Source organism: Ovis aries, chromosome 7, assembly GCF_016772045.2.
Source record: "Ovis aries strain OAR_USU_Benz2616 breed Rambouillet chromosome 7, ARS-UI_Ramb_v3.0, whole genome shotgun sequence".
In the NCBI taxonomy this organism is placed as follows: Eukaryota; Metazoa; Chordata; class Mammalia; order Artiodactyla; family Bovidae; genus Ovis; species Ovis aries.
Genome location: NC_056060.1, coordinates 58,520,099 through 58,538,015, shown reverse-complemented (window position 1 = coordinate 58,538,015; position 17,917 = coordinate 58,520,099). Strand labels below are relative to the sequence as shown.

Sequence of the window (17,917 nt, the reverse complement as noted above, 5' to 3'; positions counted from 1 at the left end):
TACCAAAAATATCAACAAAAATATCACAGTCTGCTTTTCGTTTGGAGAATGTTATTATTAAAAGAGAAAATTTGGGTACAGGTGTGCCTTACTTTAAGAAATTTCAACTTCTCAGATAAAGAGAAAAATGTACAATACCTATTTCCTTTACCACAAGGATTCACTAATTTCCCTCAGCACATTTAACATAAATGCCAAAATTTAATTCATACTCAATTTTTCTGAAATAAAATGATTGAAAAAAATAGCTCCATGTATACAATTTAAACCAGTAACTAAAACCAAGGGGAAAGAAGAATTGAAGAAATCTCCGATAATAGTTACAATTATCATTTCATTCTCAAGGACAATCTTTTTCTTTTGTTGTTGTCTAAAATAGTGATGCCATTTTCTAGTCACAGATATATTTAAATGCTGTAAGTCTTAACGTTTCACAGTTGATTCTCAGGGTCAAAACTTTCCTGTATCCAAGATATGGGCTTAAGTAACCTTTAAGATGGCTGTGAAGGTGAAGGTGAAGGTGAAGTCACTCAGTCGTGTCCGACTCTTTGCAACCCGTGGACTGTAGCCCACCAAACTCCTCTGTCCGTGGGATTCTCCAGGCAAGAATACTGGAGTGGGTTGCCATTTCCTTCTCCAGGGGATCTTCCTGACCCAGGGATCGAACCCAGGTCTCCCACATTGCAGGCAGATGCTTTAACCTCTGCACCACTATAGATAGATATAAAAATAGAATCCTAATTTACAAATTTGCTAATATTTCTTCCTTGCCACCAACATAACCTATAGATCATTTTTAGCTAATGAATTGCTATCAAAACAGCCTTGAGGCTGGAGTTTCAATTCCTTCCCCTGATTTGAAATATTTACATTTAGTGTGTTGGGTGAGTGACCATCTTCCTAATAGATATGTTTCAACATTTCTTATTATTGTTTCTCAAATCCACAATTAAAACTACAGCAAGCTTACCTGTCATCATACAACATTTCAATAAAAACATAAAAATGCACAGAAAGGTGTACTCATTAGTTATTATGTAAATAAGCAAAAGATAAAAATCTAGCTAAATTATTTTTTTTAGGTTGAAAGCTCAGGTCAACTATGAATTACATAACTGTCACATGTATTAGACATATGAAAATGATCTCTATGTATTATAAAGAACCATGAAGAATAGTCATCGACAATCCAGGGGATCTTATAAAAGAAAAAGAGAATTTTTTTTTTTTTTTGCTCACCTGGGCTGAGAAACCACAGAAGAAACCAAACCAGAAATGCACAAGTGTGAAGGCAAAATTCTTATAGAAGAAATAGCATAAGAATTTGCACATTCGGACATAGGACCACCTTCCATGAACAAGGAGAAGCCTTTGGAGGTATCTGAACTGTGCAAATGAGTAGTCGCTGGCTAGGACTGCCTGCAGTCCTTCCTGGCCACTGATGCCGACGCCAATGTGAGCACCTAAAAAGAAGAAGGACACTTTCACTTTCCAGACAAAGACACCTCTTTGGGGAAACTACCACTCCTTTCTTTTCTTCTTTCTTTCTTTATAGCCATATGGCATGGCTTGGGGTATCTTAATTCCCAGACTAAGGACTGAACCTGGGCTTCAGCAGTGGAAGCACCAAGTTCTAACCACTGGACCATAAGGGAATTCCCCTATCTTGTGATGCTATTATTTATTCATGGAAATCTTACAACTATAGCATTTACCATTTTTCCCACACATTATCTCATGAAACACTCTTGATAGTTAGGTGTTTATCCTCGTTTTATAAGAGAAAATTGCTCAGAAAGTTCAGTAATTTGAACAAAGTTTTACAATTTGTGGCAAAACATAACAGTTGGGACTATGTGTCTAGTGTTCATGCCTCTACACCATAACTACTTACTTCTCCAAATAGTGATAGATACACGAATGATTTAATTAAAAACAGAGGATTGTTTTGTTTTTTTTTAATGAATGGTGGATGCATTGTACCTGAAAGTATTCATTTTAGAACCACTGGGAAAATTAAATTTCAATGCAATTTCCATTATATATTGCCAAATGCTGAACCTGGGCCTCCAGGTCTGCAGTGTGCCCCATTAAGCAAATATCTCCTTACTTTTGATCATGCTGACATCATTGGCTCCATCGCCGATGGCCAAAGTGACAGCATTTCTGTACTTCTTCACAAGCTCTACTACTTGGGCTTTCTGGAGAGGGGTGACTCGGCAGCAAACCACAGTCTTACACATGCAGGCAAGTTCTAGAAGATCATTCTTGACATCACTTTCTAGGGCATAGGCCTAGGTTATTAAAAAAAAAACAACACAAAAGAACAAGAGAGATGTCATTTGGGAAGCGGATTTCTTATTTCTCAACTGATTTCTAAACAGTTTAATTCACTTCGATAAGTCATTGTTGACTCAGGGTCACACAAACGACAAAAGAGAGTACTGAACGCCTTCTGTGTGCCAAGGAATTTTACCATAAAAATCAAAAACACAGTGCCCTGTGTGTCCTCCTTGGTGCATTATCATGCTGTGCTGGCAAGATACAGTTCAATGCCAGGGAAGTTCCAGAATCCACTAAAATAAGGGAATGTGAAGGACACCCCACTTAGAATGAACCACAAAGTGATGATTTGTTTGTTCTACATGGTGACATTTTTGCTTCCTTTGCATTACTGTTTTGTAATTTAGTGTTTATTGCTGTGGTTGTTGATGTGAGGGCAGATGAGGAGCAAATGATCTGGAGATCAGTCCTTGAAGAGCATAGTGACTGAAATCAGGAGAGTCCTGTGCAAAGGGTGGCATGCAACCTGTATCTCAGACAGGGTGCGTCAACCAGTTCCACCTTTGCTCCTCCCCAAATACATCAGAGCCTTTAGACACACCAAGAAAGGACTGAAAAAGAGGACATAGTCCTTTGCAATTAACTGTAATTTTTTTTCTAGAAACTATCTCACTCTACATTATTTAGTAAATGCATTAAGAGAAAACAGGAACCCATCTAAACTCTGAGTTGGCATTATCTTTGAATGAATCTCTAGCAAGATGTTCACAGCCCATCACATTCTGGTCCCTATATTCTTTTTGAGGTCTGTCTTCCACCACCACCTTTAAGTTTACTCTTGTCATGCCAAATTGCTTGTTTCTACAAGTTAACAAGTTCTTTCTTGCCTCAGTGCTTTTGCACTTGCTGTTTCCTCTACCTGAAAATATCACTCTCTCTAGGAATTCTTCCCTAATTTTCCCATGAGGAATTAAATGTGCTGCTTTGCCTCTATGCTCTCAAAGCACCATGTCCATGCTTCTGTATAGTATTTATCACAATACTGTGAGATTAGCTCTCCCACCAGATGACAATCTCTAAAACAAAGAGATTCTGTTCTCTTCATATCCTTATCCATCTTCAGGCTCTGGCACTATGACCTGGGCATGCTTAATAAATGTTAATGGGATGACTGGAAAGATGGGTGAATGAGTATAAAAACATAACTCTAATGTAGAAAATTCTCATGTCGAGGCCTAGAATTTTTAGGGGCAATTGTGAATTAGCATTCTCAAATATAATTACACTCTCTGAAACAGAAAGCTGGTAACTGGCCGTCTTGCTTAGAATGGTTCCCATCTCTCTCTTTTCTCTTTTCTTTATTACCAACAACTGAAAAACAGGCACAGACTGTGAGAAAACAGATCCAATTACACTCTGCAAAGCATCAAGATCTGAGCAAAGTGAAATCACAATTCTTTTTTAAACTTCTGACCAAAGTAGAAGAAACATAGCCAATTCTCCTTAAATGAAAAATGATATTTCATGGTCTCTAAAGCTCAGGCTTTGAAGCTGAGGGAATTCTTGAAGAGCAACTCTCTTAGATCTTTCTTTCAACATATTTGGAGATACAGAGAGAAAATCACGTGTGTTAACACCTAAGTGCCCTAACTGACCTCACACTGACCTCTCTGAACCTGAGAGAAAGTCAGAGCACAAGTCTTCAGGGAAGCTTTCCCTATCGTGGTCCCTGGGGAATTCAACGAAGGCCACCAGCTCCAAGTCCCAGCTGACAGGCTTAGAATTCTCAGTTGCTGCTCATTTGTGCAAGAGAGAAGTTCGTGTCATCTGGACAAACTTTCAACTAAGCTTGGCCTGCAGCTGAGCTCTGTAACTTTCCATGGTGTAGAAGACAACACATTGGTACGTCTGGAACCCAGCTGCATGATGCTCTAAACACTAAGAGCTAACAGACAGCTGATTACAAGGCGGGAAACACAATATACTCCTGTCCAACTTCTTCTGTCCTCTAAGAAATAGTCTACAAGGAGATCCATTTGTTTTCCAAACTCTGAAAGTGAAAAATAATCATCAAAGCCGGAAAAAGATGAGATTAGCTCTTTGTGCATATAAAAGATCATTTCACTGAAGTACAATCAGAGCTTTTGTTTTCTAAGTTAGAAACTCAGAAGAGCATTTTGATATTCGTTCAAGATTTGGAACCTGAACTACATTAAAAGCACAATGGAAGTTTATTCTATTACGACAAGAACCAGATTTCCTAATCAAAGCAAATTGTTTGGCATTGCTCTAAAATGCTGCTATTTAGAAAAACCACTAGAGGTATCTTAATGGCAGTAATTTGGTGTGGTAATTATATGAAGGTCAGGTTGTGCTCTGCAAATCACAAACGTTAGGAAGAGCAATAATTGCAGTAGATCCCTCCAGTTGCATTATTTTAATTAAACAACAGGAACTGTGATACTCTCCCTGAGAAGAGCATTTAAACAATACTGCAGAACAGTCTACAGTCATTAAGACAAGATTGATATTCTCTGAATTCAGCATTTCTTCAGATCCTCACCTTCACTGTGATGGTTCAAGCAATAATGTATGAAATATATATTAGAAGTTTCCCTTTCCTTTGCAAACAGGAAATAATTGTGTACGCCCTGTTTCTAGCAGTGTCATTTGTTTTGAATACACAAAAGAAGATTTCATTATGACAGCAGAAAAGAACTCATTATTGGGGTGGAGAAAAAGAAATAACAAAAGCCTTAAGCGAACTCACCAAACTGTGGCCATTTATGATTAAGGCATAATCCCCTGTTACGGTTTCTTCTACAACTGAGTCCAGCTCCAGCGACTGCTTTTTTTCAAAAACTACATGTCCATTGGAAAAACTTCTGTTTCGTCCAAACAAATTTTCCTTTGCTTTCCTTAAAGGAGAATGGAGGAAGGCAAATCATAACAATGTATACGGAGCATACCTATTCACTCTAAGGAGAGGCTAGCCTAGAGGTAAATTCATTTCGTCACTATTCAGAAAGACTGCTTGCATGAGATTCAGTTTCAGTGAGCTAGCTGGATGATTTGTTGTGATGGGGGATACCATAGCAAATTTGCAAATTCCAGGAAGTAGGAGGGTAAACACAAGGGAAATAGAATCATCTTGAACGTTTTAAATTACCTTAAAGCTAAATCATCATCGTGGGCTGGGTTGGAACCAGGAGCTCTTGATAAATTTGATATATAAGGTTACCTGAGCTTCATGGACTTAAGAATGACTTATCTGGCACATGATACTGTTAAATAATGGAAAGGGAAAGACTGAAGACAACTGATAAAATCTTCTAGGAATTCTGGGAAATTCTGTACATAAATTAATCAACTTGTAGAGCAATGTAATACAATCCCACTTAAAACAGCAGCCTTCTGAGAAACACATCTTTTAGAAATTTGACAATAAAAACAAATAATGGCATTTACTGAATTGGCATAGTCATTATAATACAATGGTATATTTTAAGTGAAAATTGTATTCATTAGCTCCAACAATAGGGTAAGTCTTCTGAGAAAGGAGCTACAGACACCAAAGTATAGAGGGCAGTTCCAAATGGAAACTCCCTCCAGTGCCCTAGATCTCATCAGCACTAGAATAATCCTGCACACATCCATCGCTGCTGTTTAAGAGGAAGAATGTATGGTGACTTGATACTCTTCCTTAGAAGTGGCATTTTATTCTTTCCTTCAAAATAGAAAGACAATGCCTTTAAAGGGAGGAAAATTTCCTCTCTGAATCCCTTGGATAACAGGCTTTGAAGTAACATAGGGTGAGCTGACATGACTGCTAGAAATTTCAGTCACAACCAGGGAACCACACAGTAGGTGCTCCCAAAGATGAGTGGCAAAGCCAGACAAAACACTTTGGGCCACAACATGCATGTACAAAATGAGCACCCAGGGCAGAATGGGGAGTGAGAGGCCAGAAAATAGGTATTTTGTCTTAGAGTGAAATGAAATGATCCTCCAAAGACTCATCCTATGTTAAAAAAAAAATGTACTTAAATGGTTGTGTCTTTTTGTTTGTTTTTGTTTTTTTGCTGTGGCTCCTCTGAAGGAAGAGAATGTTCACATTATAAAAACAACCATTTTAGCCCTCAGCTTTCTAATTATTTGAAAATGTACCACTAATTGTTTACAAGTTAAATTGAAACACACACACCTTCTAGCTCAACATCTCCTTCTGCTGGCAGAATGAATGAAAAAGATTAATCAAGTCAGAGCGCTATGTGTGAAATTTAGGGAGTTAGGGTGGGCAGAGGGAGGGAGGAGTAGACATGAAAAATCATTGCTTTAAGTGGGAGATACAGGACTTTTGCATCAGATAAGTATGTAAGGGAATCCTCCTCACCATCATGAAAATTTACAGTCCCAGGTAATGAAGAAAGCAAGAGAGACAAGTTGCTCTGAAACGAACATATTTCTCTGACAGGTTTGCAGAGCTCATGAATTAGGTCCTCAGAAAGCACCAAAGGGCCAACATCTCCTGAGGTCTCCTTTTTAGTAAAGTTCTCACTTGCTGTATTAATGACTCAAACTCTTGTTTTCTCCCCAGAGAATGAAAACATTCCAAAGAAGGGTGAAGTTCATGAAAGTATTGGCTGAAATTCTATTTACTTAGGATTTTTTTCCCCCTAAACTGTCTTCCTAACATCTCACATGATCCCTTTTCCAGGCAGAAAAGGGACAGACAGTGTTTCTGGCCCTGCTTAAATTCCCACTGCACTCCCCCTGCAGAGCCTCCATTTGCCCATGCTCTATAGCTGTCATTTCTTTTTCTTCCTAGAACTCAGCTCTTCAAACACCAGCTAGTTCTCACAAAGCAATTTATTAGGAGGGGGAAAGTGACACATAACTCCCTTCAAAGAATATGAACTATACAATGAACACACAATGCTTTAACACAGAATACAAGTTACAAACGCTAAAACAAAAAGAGTGCCTGTTTTTTCCAAGCTCTGTAATGAAGGGCAGTCTGTTACAATGCTGGCATACAGAAATGCATTAATGTCTGAGAACGACCTTGGTTGGCATTCACAGCCCCACACCAACCACTGAAACCTCACCACAAACAGAGCAAAGCACAGTTAGGCCCATGTTGGTTTACATGCAATCCATAAAGTAAAGAGAGAGCAGGAAAAAGAGTCGTTTTGTCAGGCTTCTTAAGGCACTCTGTATTCAAACATTAAAAGGACCTCTTAGAAAATGGATTGAAACTACGATATTGTGTTTAGAAAAATACAATTTTGACTTTGACATGAGCACTGGACTTGAAACCTGGAGATCTGGCTTCAGGCCCAAGGTCCGCCTCTGACGTGTCATATGCCCACAGCTGAGTTAGCTGACCTCTAGCCACTTGATTAGCCAGTCACAGACCCATGGGAGAACCCAGGTCTTCAAATTTCTAGTCCTCTATCTGCCACATCAAAAAGCTTACACATAGTTAGCCACAGGCTGCCTCCAGGCTGGGACAAAGACACAGTGCTAGAGCAGGAGCTAAGGGACATTATCTTGCCAACTAAGGAGAAAGTACATGAAATTTTGACATCAAGCCCCAGTTTCATCCCTTATTAACTGTTTGACCTGTAAGATACTCAACCCCTGAACCAGTATCTTTATTAAAATCTAGGTGAATGGTACCAGTCAATCACACTGGTTGATACCATTACGAACACCTGGGCAGCTCTACCAGGCTGTACTAGGAGGTCTCCAGTATTAAGTGCTCTAAAATTTTATAATTTACGATAGAAACTAAACATACTAAAACACTTTGTCAGGGTGACTAGAAATTGGGAATTAGGAACAAGGGGCATTTTGTTTGGCCTGCGTAATGTTTAAAAAGAATCTGTTTGAATTTATAGACATGATGTTCACTTTCACCAAACCCCCAGCCACTAATGCCTTGTACAGCCGAGATCACACAACCATTTGCTTTTATGACCCCTCCTCATTCAAACAATAACTTTCCACCAAATAGGTATATTAAAAAAATGCAATATGCATGTCATTGATTAAAGAGGAAACATCAGTTCCTAGGTATATCACTGGAATACTAATCAGAAGCAATAGAGTCTCTTCATGGTTCAGTTAATTTTTCTAATAAAATATGTGATCAGTGCAACAAAAATGAAACATGGATTTGGTTTGCTTGTAGGCCCAAGCAAACTTAAATCCTCAGTCTGCTTTTCTCTGGGCAGAAGACATATGTTATCAGTGAAATGTAATCAGTGCAGTAATCTTCAAAGAAACCTTAACAGGGTTTAATTGTAGATTTCTGGACAGACCCTTAATACTAAAGCAGCTAATGGCAGCAAACTTAACCCAAGACTCAATGTGCTTAAACATTTTCATGACATTAAATTTGAAAAGTTTATGTGACATTAAATTTGAAGCAAACATCTTCACGATATGCATGAAAATACATCACAGTTTATGAAATAATTGAAACACATCTGATGGGTTTAAATATGAGTGTTGTAGGTCATTTTCCCTCAAGAGCTACCATCACTTAGATCAGCGGTCCCCAACCTTTCTGGTACCAGGGACTAATTTCATGGAAGATAATTTTTCCACAGACTGGGAATTGGGGGAGGGATGGTTTCAGGATGACTCAAGTGTATTACATTTATTGTGCAGTTTACTTTACTTCTAATCTAATGCTGCCACTGATCTGACAGGAAATAGCAGTTCATGGCCTGGAGGTTGGGAACCTCTGACTTAGATCCTGTACTTCTGATACATTTTTTAAAATATTTTTGCTTGAACTCCCACTGAACTGAAACATGTAACAGAAGAAAACTGAATGGTGTAAATTTATAATTTCAATATTTCATCCCTAAAACCCTGGGTTAGATATAAGAAGCCAAGTATAGGATTGTAGAGAGCACCTCCAGTAATAACTTTTCTTGGATGTTCTTTTCCCCCCTAATGCATATATAAATATATTGAATCTTCTCATGCAGAATTTTCTACTATGTACTACCTCTCTGTCTTATATTGAATCTTCTCATGCAGAATTTTCTACTATGTACTGCCTGTCTGTCTTAGACTCTAAGAATGGGGTAATCTCAAAATCTTTGTTGAAATAAACATTATTTTCCAGCAAGTTAAGAAAAGTGACCTCAAGAGTCCTGAAATACTTAGTCTAGATGGAAAATATTTTTCTCCTCTGAATATATTGTTCTTCTCAGATAATCTTTTGGCTTACTGTATGAACACTATTCAGTTCAGTTCAGTCACTCAGTCGTGTCCGACTCTTTGCGACCCCATGAATCGCAGCACACCAGGCTTCCCTGTCCATCACCAACTCCCGGAGTTCACTCAGACTCACGTCCATCGAGTCAGTGATGCCATCCAGCCATCTCATCCTCTGTCGTCCCCATCTCCTCCTGCCCCCAATCCCTCCCAGTATCACAACTTCATTAACACAAAGTGCCAGAAATAAGAAAGCAAACATGACCCATAATTCTGTCATCCAGAGAGAACCACATGAGGAGGGAGTAGGGTAAGTATGGATATAGATGTATATAGTGTTTTATACACATACATACATACTTATATACACACATATGCCTTTTTAGAAAAATGGATGTTATGCATGATATTTCATAATCTCACTTTTCACTTATCATGGACATCTTCCAATGTCAAAAAACACATAATTACTTTTAAGACTGTATGGGATCTCATTGCATCTATATCATACAAATTAACAAAATCCCGGTGGCTGGGTGTTTGAACAATTTCCAATTTTCTATTATAATAATTGATGCCACAATATCTATGTACGTATGCAGACAAAAACACATGCATGCACATTCAAACATACATACGCTTGTCCATTTGTTTTCTTAAGGGCAATTCCTAGAGGTAAAAACCACTGGGTCAAAACTGTACACATTGAAATATATTGCTAGTTCACCCTCTAGAATGTTTCTACCAACTTATTCTCCTGACAGTATATAAGAATTCATATTTCTTCACATTCCTTCCACATCACTACAGTTATGTCACCCACTTAGTCAACCACACGCACCCGGATAAAATCTTGAGTTATTAATTTTGGTTCCCCACCCCTTCTGCAATCACCGCTGCTACCACAGACAACCCTCTCTGTTTACTCAGAAACATACCTTGCCTCAGGAGGATGTGACAGAGCCAAACACAGAGAAAACAAGAGTCAATATCTTGTCTTTTGAGTACGAAAATAGACTCTTGAAACTCAAAGCAGAGTTGCCATCCTGAGTTCCAGGAATCTGGAATTCTAGTAATTGGGCTTTTTGAAACGGAAGAGAAGAGTTTCTTCAAGTGTCAAAAAATTAATCCTTAAAGGAATCAGAGCATAAAATGTTGCCCTAAGCAACAGACTGAAAAAAAAAGACTCCTTTTCTCTGTTTCCTACCTAGCGAAAAGGAGAGAGACTGAAGAGATTAGATGCTCATGAATTGGTCACTAAAGAAGCCTAGGTGCTGCTCTCACTCTGGACTGGGAGTGGGCAGCTTTTGGGAATCTCAGTGTGCAACAGTAGTCACTGAAGCATGGTGACATGAAGGGGAGCAGAAGAAAGGGATTTCAGGAACACTCAACACCATGTGAAAGCACTTCTCAGACACAGAGAAGTGAGGAAGAACCCCTGAACACCCATGTTTCCCCAGGAGGATGTGGAAGTCAGCCCACAGGGAAAAGGAAGTGGGAAGTGCCAATGCCAGTGGGGTAAATGCTGAGCCTCAGTGACAGTAAAACAATAGCACGGCCTAGCCGTGAACTAAATTTACCCAGAGTGCCTAATTTAATTGTTCTGTCATCAGGCAGAAAAGGGGTTCGAATCTAGTTTTAGAAAATTTTATGAGTTTCTGTTCTTGCCCAGCTCAGTATACTCCAGGCTGTGAAGTCAGACAAGCTAGAAATGACAGAGCCTCCTTCTTCTTCCTTCACATCAAATCAAATTCTGAGTCCTATCCTTTATACCTCCAGAACAGCTGTCAATTTCATTCCACTCTTTCCTTCCTCATTCTTACAACCTCTTACTGCCTTAGTTTAACCCTCAACATTCCCAAACTTGAGTATTCCAACAGCTTCCTACCATTCCTCCATACCATTCATTTTCCTCAAACATACTTCATCTATCCGGTCACGCAAGTGTTATTTCTAAGTGTAAAACTGGATTTGTCTCTCTTCTGCTTAGAAGTCCTCCATATCCATCCAATACCTTCAAGATAAAGTATGTTCACTTTTGCTTATCACTCAGTCTATCACCACTTTTATCTCTGAAAAATTGTCCCCACCCATAACTCTGTACTATACTCTAACTACAACTTGACACATGGTTCCTGAAATATAACATGGTGTCTTTCTCATCTGTATGCCTTTGTGTATGCTATTCCATCAATCTGCAATACTGTTATCCAATGTAATCAACAGAGGAAGAGAATTCATAAAATGTGTAATGGGGGTCAGCATATTGTTTTCAGTATCTTAAGAAGGCTAATTAAAAGGGTAGTTTTTCTATGATGAGAATGCAAAGATTGTCTAATTCTTTAAAGTTTTGTTTTACTTTCAGCTACTTTATATCAACCTGGTATAGAAGAGGTATATCAACCTGCTATATCACACTGATTAGAAGCTGTAACTGAAGATTACTTGTGTCTTTGCCAAATAAAAATTAGAAAACCTAATTGTTACTGATATAATTTTATCATTATTATTTATATGATCTTAATAATAGACTCCAAAGTTTATTGGAAAAATATTTTTTTAAAAATTAATCCTTGTTGCTTCAAAGACTGGGAACAATGGCTAAGGAAAGAGGGCAGGAGGAAGGGAGGAAGTGGAAAGACAGGAAGGAAGACAAGAAGGATGTTCAATGAATGGTCATAAAGCTTTAAGCCCTTATATTAATCCCTCAAATAAAATCATTTATAGGGTTTGTATTTGCATATTTTCTCACTTTACAAATGAGGAAAACAAACAGAGAGGTTGAATAGTATATCAAAAATCACTTAGCATAGATTCTGTACTTTTCCCCTTACGCTGGCTGTGTCTACCTGAAATCCATTCTACTGTAGTTGCCAACCCGGTATCTGACCTCAAGGGAAGCAACCAGATGCTTCAACAACTGCATTTTTTATATTAATTATTTAAAGAGAGTAAGAGTACACCCATGGTGTTTTCAGAGAAATGTGGCTAGTGAATGGGTGCACAGGCTCTGGGGCCATGCTGCCTAGATTCAGCCCCACCTGAACCACTGACTAGTTGTAAAACTTTGAGCACATTATTTTCCCTATGTGTGTCTCAATTTGCTAACTGCAAAATAAGGATAATGATAATGTCTTTCACTGGGTTGCTTTGTGAATGAAATGAGAGAACACATGCCTACTGCTTCCTACAGTGTCCAAGGCACTATCTCAAGTTCAGTCATTCAGTAGTGTCCAACTCTTTGTGAACCCATGGACTGCAGCACACCAGTCTTCCCCACCAACTCCTGGAGCCTACTCAAATTCATATCCATTGAGTCAGTGATGCCATCCAACCATCTCATCCTCTGTCATCCCCTTCTCCTCCAGCCTTCAATCTTTCCCAGCATCAGGGTCTTTTCCAATAAGTCAGTTCTCTGCATCAGGTGGCCAAAGTATTGGAGTTTCAACTTTAGCATCAGTCCTTCCAGTGAATAGTCAGGACTGATTTCCTTTAAGATTGACTGGTTTGATCTCTTGGCAGTCCAAGGGACTCTCAAGAGTCTTCTCTAACACCACAATTCAAAAGCATCCATTCTTTGGCACTCAGCTTTCTTTATAGTCCAACTCTCACATCCATATATGACATTAGAAAAATGAGAGCTTTAACTAGACGGACCTTCATTGGTAAAGTAATATCTCTGCTGTTTAATATGCTCCCTAGGTTGGTCATAGCTTTTCTCCCAAGGAGCAAGCATCTTTAAATTTCACGGCTACAGTCACCATCTGCAGTGATTTTGGAGCCAAAGAAAATAAAGTCTGTCACTGTTTCCATTGTTTCTCCATCTATTTGCCATGAAGTGATAGGATCAGATGCCACGATCTTAGTTTTCTGAATGTTGAGTTTTAAGCCAACTTTTTCACTTTTCTCTTTTACTTTCATCCATATAGTCAAAGCTATGATTTTTCCAGTAGTCATGTATGGATGTGAGAGATGGACCATAAAGAAGGCTGAGCACCAAAGAACTGACTCTTTCAAACTGTGTTGCTGAAGAAGACTCATGAAAGTCCCCTGGATTGCAAGAAGATCAAACCAGTCAATTCTAAAGGAAATCAACCCTGATTATTCAATGGAAGGACTGATGCTGAAGCTCAGTCCTGAGCCATCTGATGCAAAGAGTCAACTTATTGGAAAAGATCCTGATGCTGGGAAAGATTGAGGGCAGGAGGAAAGGCAGCAAAAGAGGATGAGATGGTTGGATGGCATCACCAACTTGATGAACATGAGTTTGAGGAAACTCCAGGATAGTGAAGGAGAGCGAAGCCTGGCATGCTACAGTCCATGGGGTCGCAAAGGGTCAGACAGGACTTAGTGATTGAACAATTATTAAATAAATTATTAATTTCCCCAATAGTCTAGAGAGTCTATCATTAAACTTATAGAAATAATAATGATAAAATTATATCAGTAATAATTAGATTTTCCAGCTTTTACTTGTCAAATACATATGCGGTCTCCAGCCATAGCTTCTAATGAGCATGATACAGACATTTTCTACAGTGAGTAAGACAGTGCAAAAATGTTGGGAGATTTGATCTACAAGTATTAAGGTTAAATGATGGAGACACACACAGTAAGGAAGCTTATGGTGCCCCACTGTTGTGTTGAGTGAGCTGTGTTGAACGGGCTGTGTTAGCCCCTTCAGGACTAGAGCAAGTGGCAAGCGATTTGCCTCTAAGCCATTTGGTCAGACCCCAAATGGACTGAGTTTAGAGAAAGCAAAACTAGTTATAAGAAAGCGCTTTCTAAAGTTCTGGGGAAATATTAGGCAGACTCTTTCTCAACTCTCAGATTTTCCTTTCCCCTCCTTCCCTCTCCTCCTTTCCTCTTTCCTTTAACACTCACCTGAGTTCTTCTCTGACCTCTGTAGCTGTGTTTCCTGCGATGATGAACACATCATTCATGTCATCAGTCAGCATGTTGCAGGCATAGCCAATATTAATGGCAGTTTCTGATACAAAAGAAAGCCCACTTCAGTTAGAACATTACTTAATAAGATAAGTATCTTTTTCATAAGAGTTTCGAGGCCTTTCCATATTTCCTTAAGGCCTATAGGTCTCCTTAACTTCAGAGAGAGTATGATTGGTAATAAAATAAATACAAGAGATCGAGGAAGAAATTTAAAAATTTGCTAAATCCACAAAAAAATACCAACATCTATGAATCCTCAACATTATCATCTAGTTTTTAAAACAACTTTTTTTTTTCTTTTTGCTTTTTTTTTTCTATTTTTATTTTTACATGCATTCCCAAACATGACCCCCCCTCCCACCTCCCTCCCCACAACATCTCTCTGGGTCATCCCCATGCACCAGCCCCAAGCATGCTGCACCCTACGTCAGACATGGACTGGCGATTCAATTCTTACATGATAGTATACATGTTAGAATTCCCATTCTCCCAAATCATCCCACCCTCTCCCTCTCCCTCTGAGTCCAAAAGTCCGTTATACACATCTGTGTCTTTTTTCCTATCTTGCATACAGGGTTGTCATTGCCATCTTCCTAAATTCCATATATATGTGTTAGTATACTGTATTGGTGTTTTTCTTTCTGGCTTACTTCACTCTGTATAATTGGCTCCAGTTTCACCCATCTCATCAGAACTGATTCAAATGAATTCTTTTTAACGGCTGAGTAATACTCCATTGTGTATATGTACCACCGCTTTCTTATCCATTCATCTGCTGATGGACATCTAGGTTGTTTCCATGTCCTGGCTATTATAAACAGTGCTGCGATGAACATTGGGGTACATGTGTCTCTTTCCATTCTGGTTTCCTCGGTGTGTATGCCCAGCAGTGGGATTGCTGGGTCACAGGGTAGTTCTATTTGCAATTTTTTAAGGAATCTCCACACTGTTCTCCATAGTGGCTGTACTAGTTTGCATTCCCACCAACAGTGTAGGAGGGTTCCCTTTTCTGCACACCCTCTCCAGCATTTATTGCTTGCAGATTTTTGGATCGCAGCCATTCTGACTGGTGTGAAGTGGTACCTCATTGTAGTTTTGATTTGCATTTCTCTAATAATGAGTGATGTTGAGCATCTTTTCATGTGTTTGTTAGCCATCCGTGATTTCCAAAAGGAGTACTCATGAAAAGATCCCAAGAACTTGTGATATAGTAAATTGTATACATTTTACTTGTATAAAATTTTACCAGAAGTCTTGAATACTGTCTTTGCAGAGCTGAAACACTAAGCTATTATGCAATCTGATATAATAGACAAATTGAAAACTCCCAAAATGTTCAGTTGAACAGCAAACAATAATGATTTTAAGTTTTTTTAATTCTCCCACATGCAACATTGCCATATTTCCATTAAGTGAATAGAAATCTGGAATTTGAATATCACCTCAAAAACAAACCAGGACTGATGCTACAAGATAACATGATATTACATGATATTAACAAATCCTACTTCTAATTTTGTATAAGTAGAGCCTAGGATAGGTAAGTACCCCTTCCATCTTCAATACAATCATTTAATTTTAATTTTATTGAGTTGTTAGACTCGTGAATTCTATGGAGTCATTAGATTTGTCCTAAGTCAAGGAAGACAACTGATAAAAGTTCAGCATATCGTTTGTAGAAACCACAGAAATTAAAGCTAAATAGTAAACTTATGAGTATTCATAACTAATTGAATGGCTGTACACACTGATCAAGTGAAGTCTCTAACAACTCAGCACAGAGCTAGACTCTCTGTGTTTTACATTTTGTAGTCAGTGATTTGAGTAAACGTATAGAGAACTGATTTATCAGGTCTGCAAATCCTCCAATGTTCTAAAAAGTAACTAACAGGTAAATAGAATCTTAAAAACATGTATGCCAGTTAACTGAATATTTCTGGTCTACTGATGGTCAAGCAGAAAATCATGTTTGTTTTAAACATTACTGCTAGCAATAGACCCAAACTGTATTGATCCCCTTTTCTTTCCTAGGAATCATGATATTCTGAACCTAATGACTCTTTCTCTGATGACTTGGAGTTTTGTTATGCCTGAAAGTGGGTCAGCTCTTAGTGTCCAACTGTATGGGCAATCTTGGAATTCAGCCAGGTTACACTTATACAGTCGTGGTGGCTGTTAAAACACCAAAATATTTTCATACCAGTTGATAAAAAGCGGCTTTCTTGAGTCTCTCCAAAGCCTACCCCTCCTCGAAGATTCCCAAACCTCCCTACCAAGAAGAAACTAAAGAAGTAATGCTGAAGTCTCCAATGTCCTGCTCCAGAGCTCTGCCACTCTGTGATCTAAACCGGGATCAGTGCACATACAAACCAACAGTTAAACATTTTAACACCATTGCTGCCTATAACTATTATTTTTAAGATGTATTTGAACTGAAACTCAACTGACTCCAGGGTGTACTACAGAAGATATTTGGTTCAGTCCAGTTCAGTCACTCAGTAGTGTCTAACTCTTTGCGACCCCATGAACCACAGCACGCCAGGCCTCCCTGTCCATCACCAACTCCCGGAGTCCACACAAACCCATGTCTATTGAATCGGTGATGCCATCCAACCGTCTCATCCTCTGTTGTCCCCTTCTCCTCCTGCTCTCAATCTTTCCCAGCATCAAGGTCTTTTCAAATGAGTCAGCTCTTCACATCAGGTGGCCAAAGTATTGGGGTTTCAGGTTCAACATCAGTCCTTCCAATGAACAGCCAAGACTGATCTCCTTGAGGATGGACTGGTTGGATCTCCTTACAGTCCAAGGGACTCTCAAGAGTCTTCTCCAACACAACAGTTCAAAATCATCAGTTCTTTGGCACTCAACTGTCTTTATAGTCCAACTCTCATATCCATACATGACCACTGGGAAAACCATATTCTTGACTAGACAGACCTTTGTTGGCAAAGTAATCTCTCTCCTTTTGAATATGCTGTCTAGGTGGGTCATAACTTTCCTTCCAAGAGGTATGCGTCTTTTAATTTTATGGCTGCAATCACCATCTGCAGTGATTTGGAGCCCAGAAAAATAAAGTCAGCCACTGTTTACACTGTTTCCCCTTCTATTTGCCATGATGTGATGGGACCAGATGCCATGATCTTAGTTTGTGAACTTTAAGCCAACTTCTTCATTCTTCTCTTTCACTTTCATCAAGAGGCTCTTTAGTTCTTCTTTGCTTTCTGCCATAAGGGGGGTGTCATCTGCATATCTGAGGTTATTGATATTTCTCCCAGCAATCTTGATTCCAGCTTGTTCTTCCTCCAGCCCAGCATTTCTCATGATGTACTCTGCATATAAGTTAAATAAGGAGAGTGACAATATACAGCCTGAGTGTACTCCTTTTTCTATTTGGAACCAGTCTGTTGTTCCATGTCCAGTTCTAACTGTTGCTTCCTAACCTGCATAC

General features: G+C 38.9%; 1 protein-coding gene across 29 annotated transcripts in view; it reads right to left on the bottom strand.

Annotated features, from left to right (window-relative positions):
• Positions 1-17,917, bottom strand: part of ATP8B4 (ATPase phospholipid transporting 8B4 (putative)) — a 295,865-nt gene that overhangs the window by 48,056 nt on the left and 229,892 nt on the right. For all 29 annotated transcript variants that reach the window (XM_060418006.1, XM_060418005.1, XM_060418019.1 and 26 more), the window contains 4 exons: positions 14,404-14,509; positions 5,054-5,201; positions 2,111-2,294; positions 1,240-1,463 (listed from right to left, as the gene is read on the bottom strand). In XM_060418006.1, coding sequence (XP_060273989.1) covers positions 1,240-1,463; positions 2,111-2,294; positions 5,054-5,201; positions 14,404-14,509 — 662 coding nt within the window. The remainder of the gene's footprint in view (positions 1-1,239; positions 1,464-2,110; positions 2,295-5,053; positions 5,202-14,403; positions 14,510-17,917) is intronic.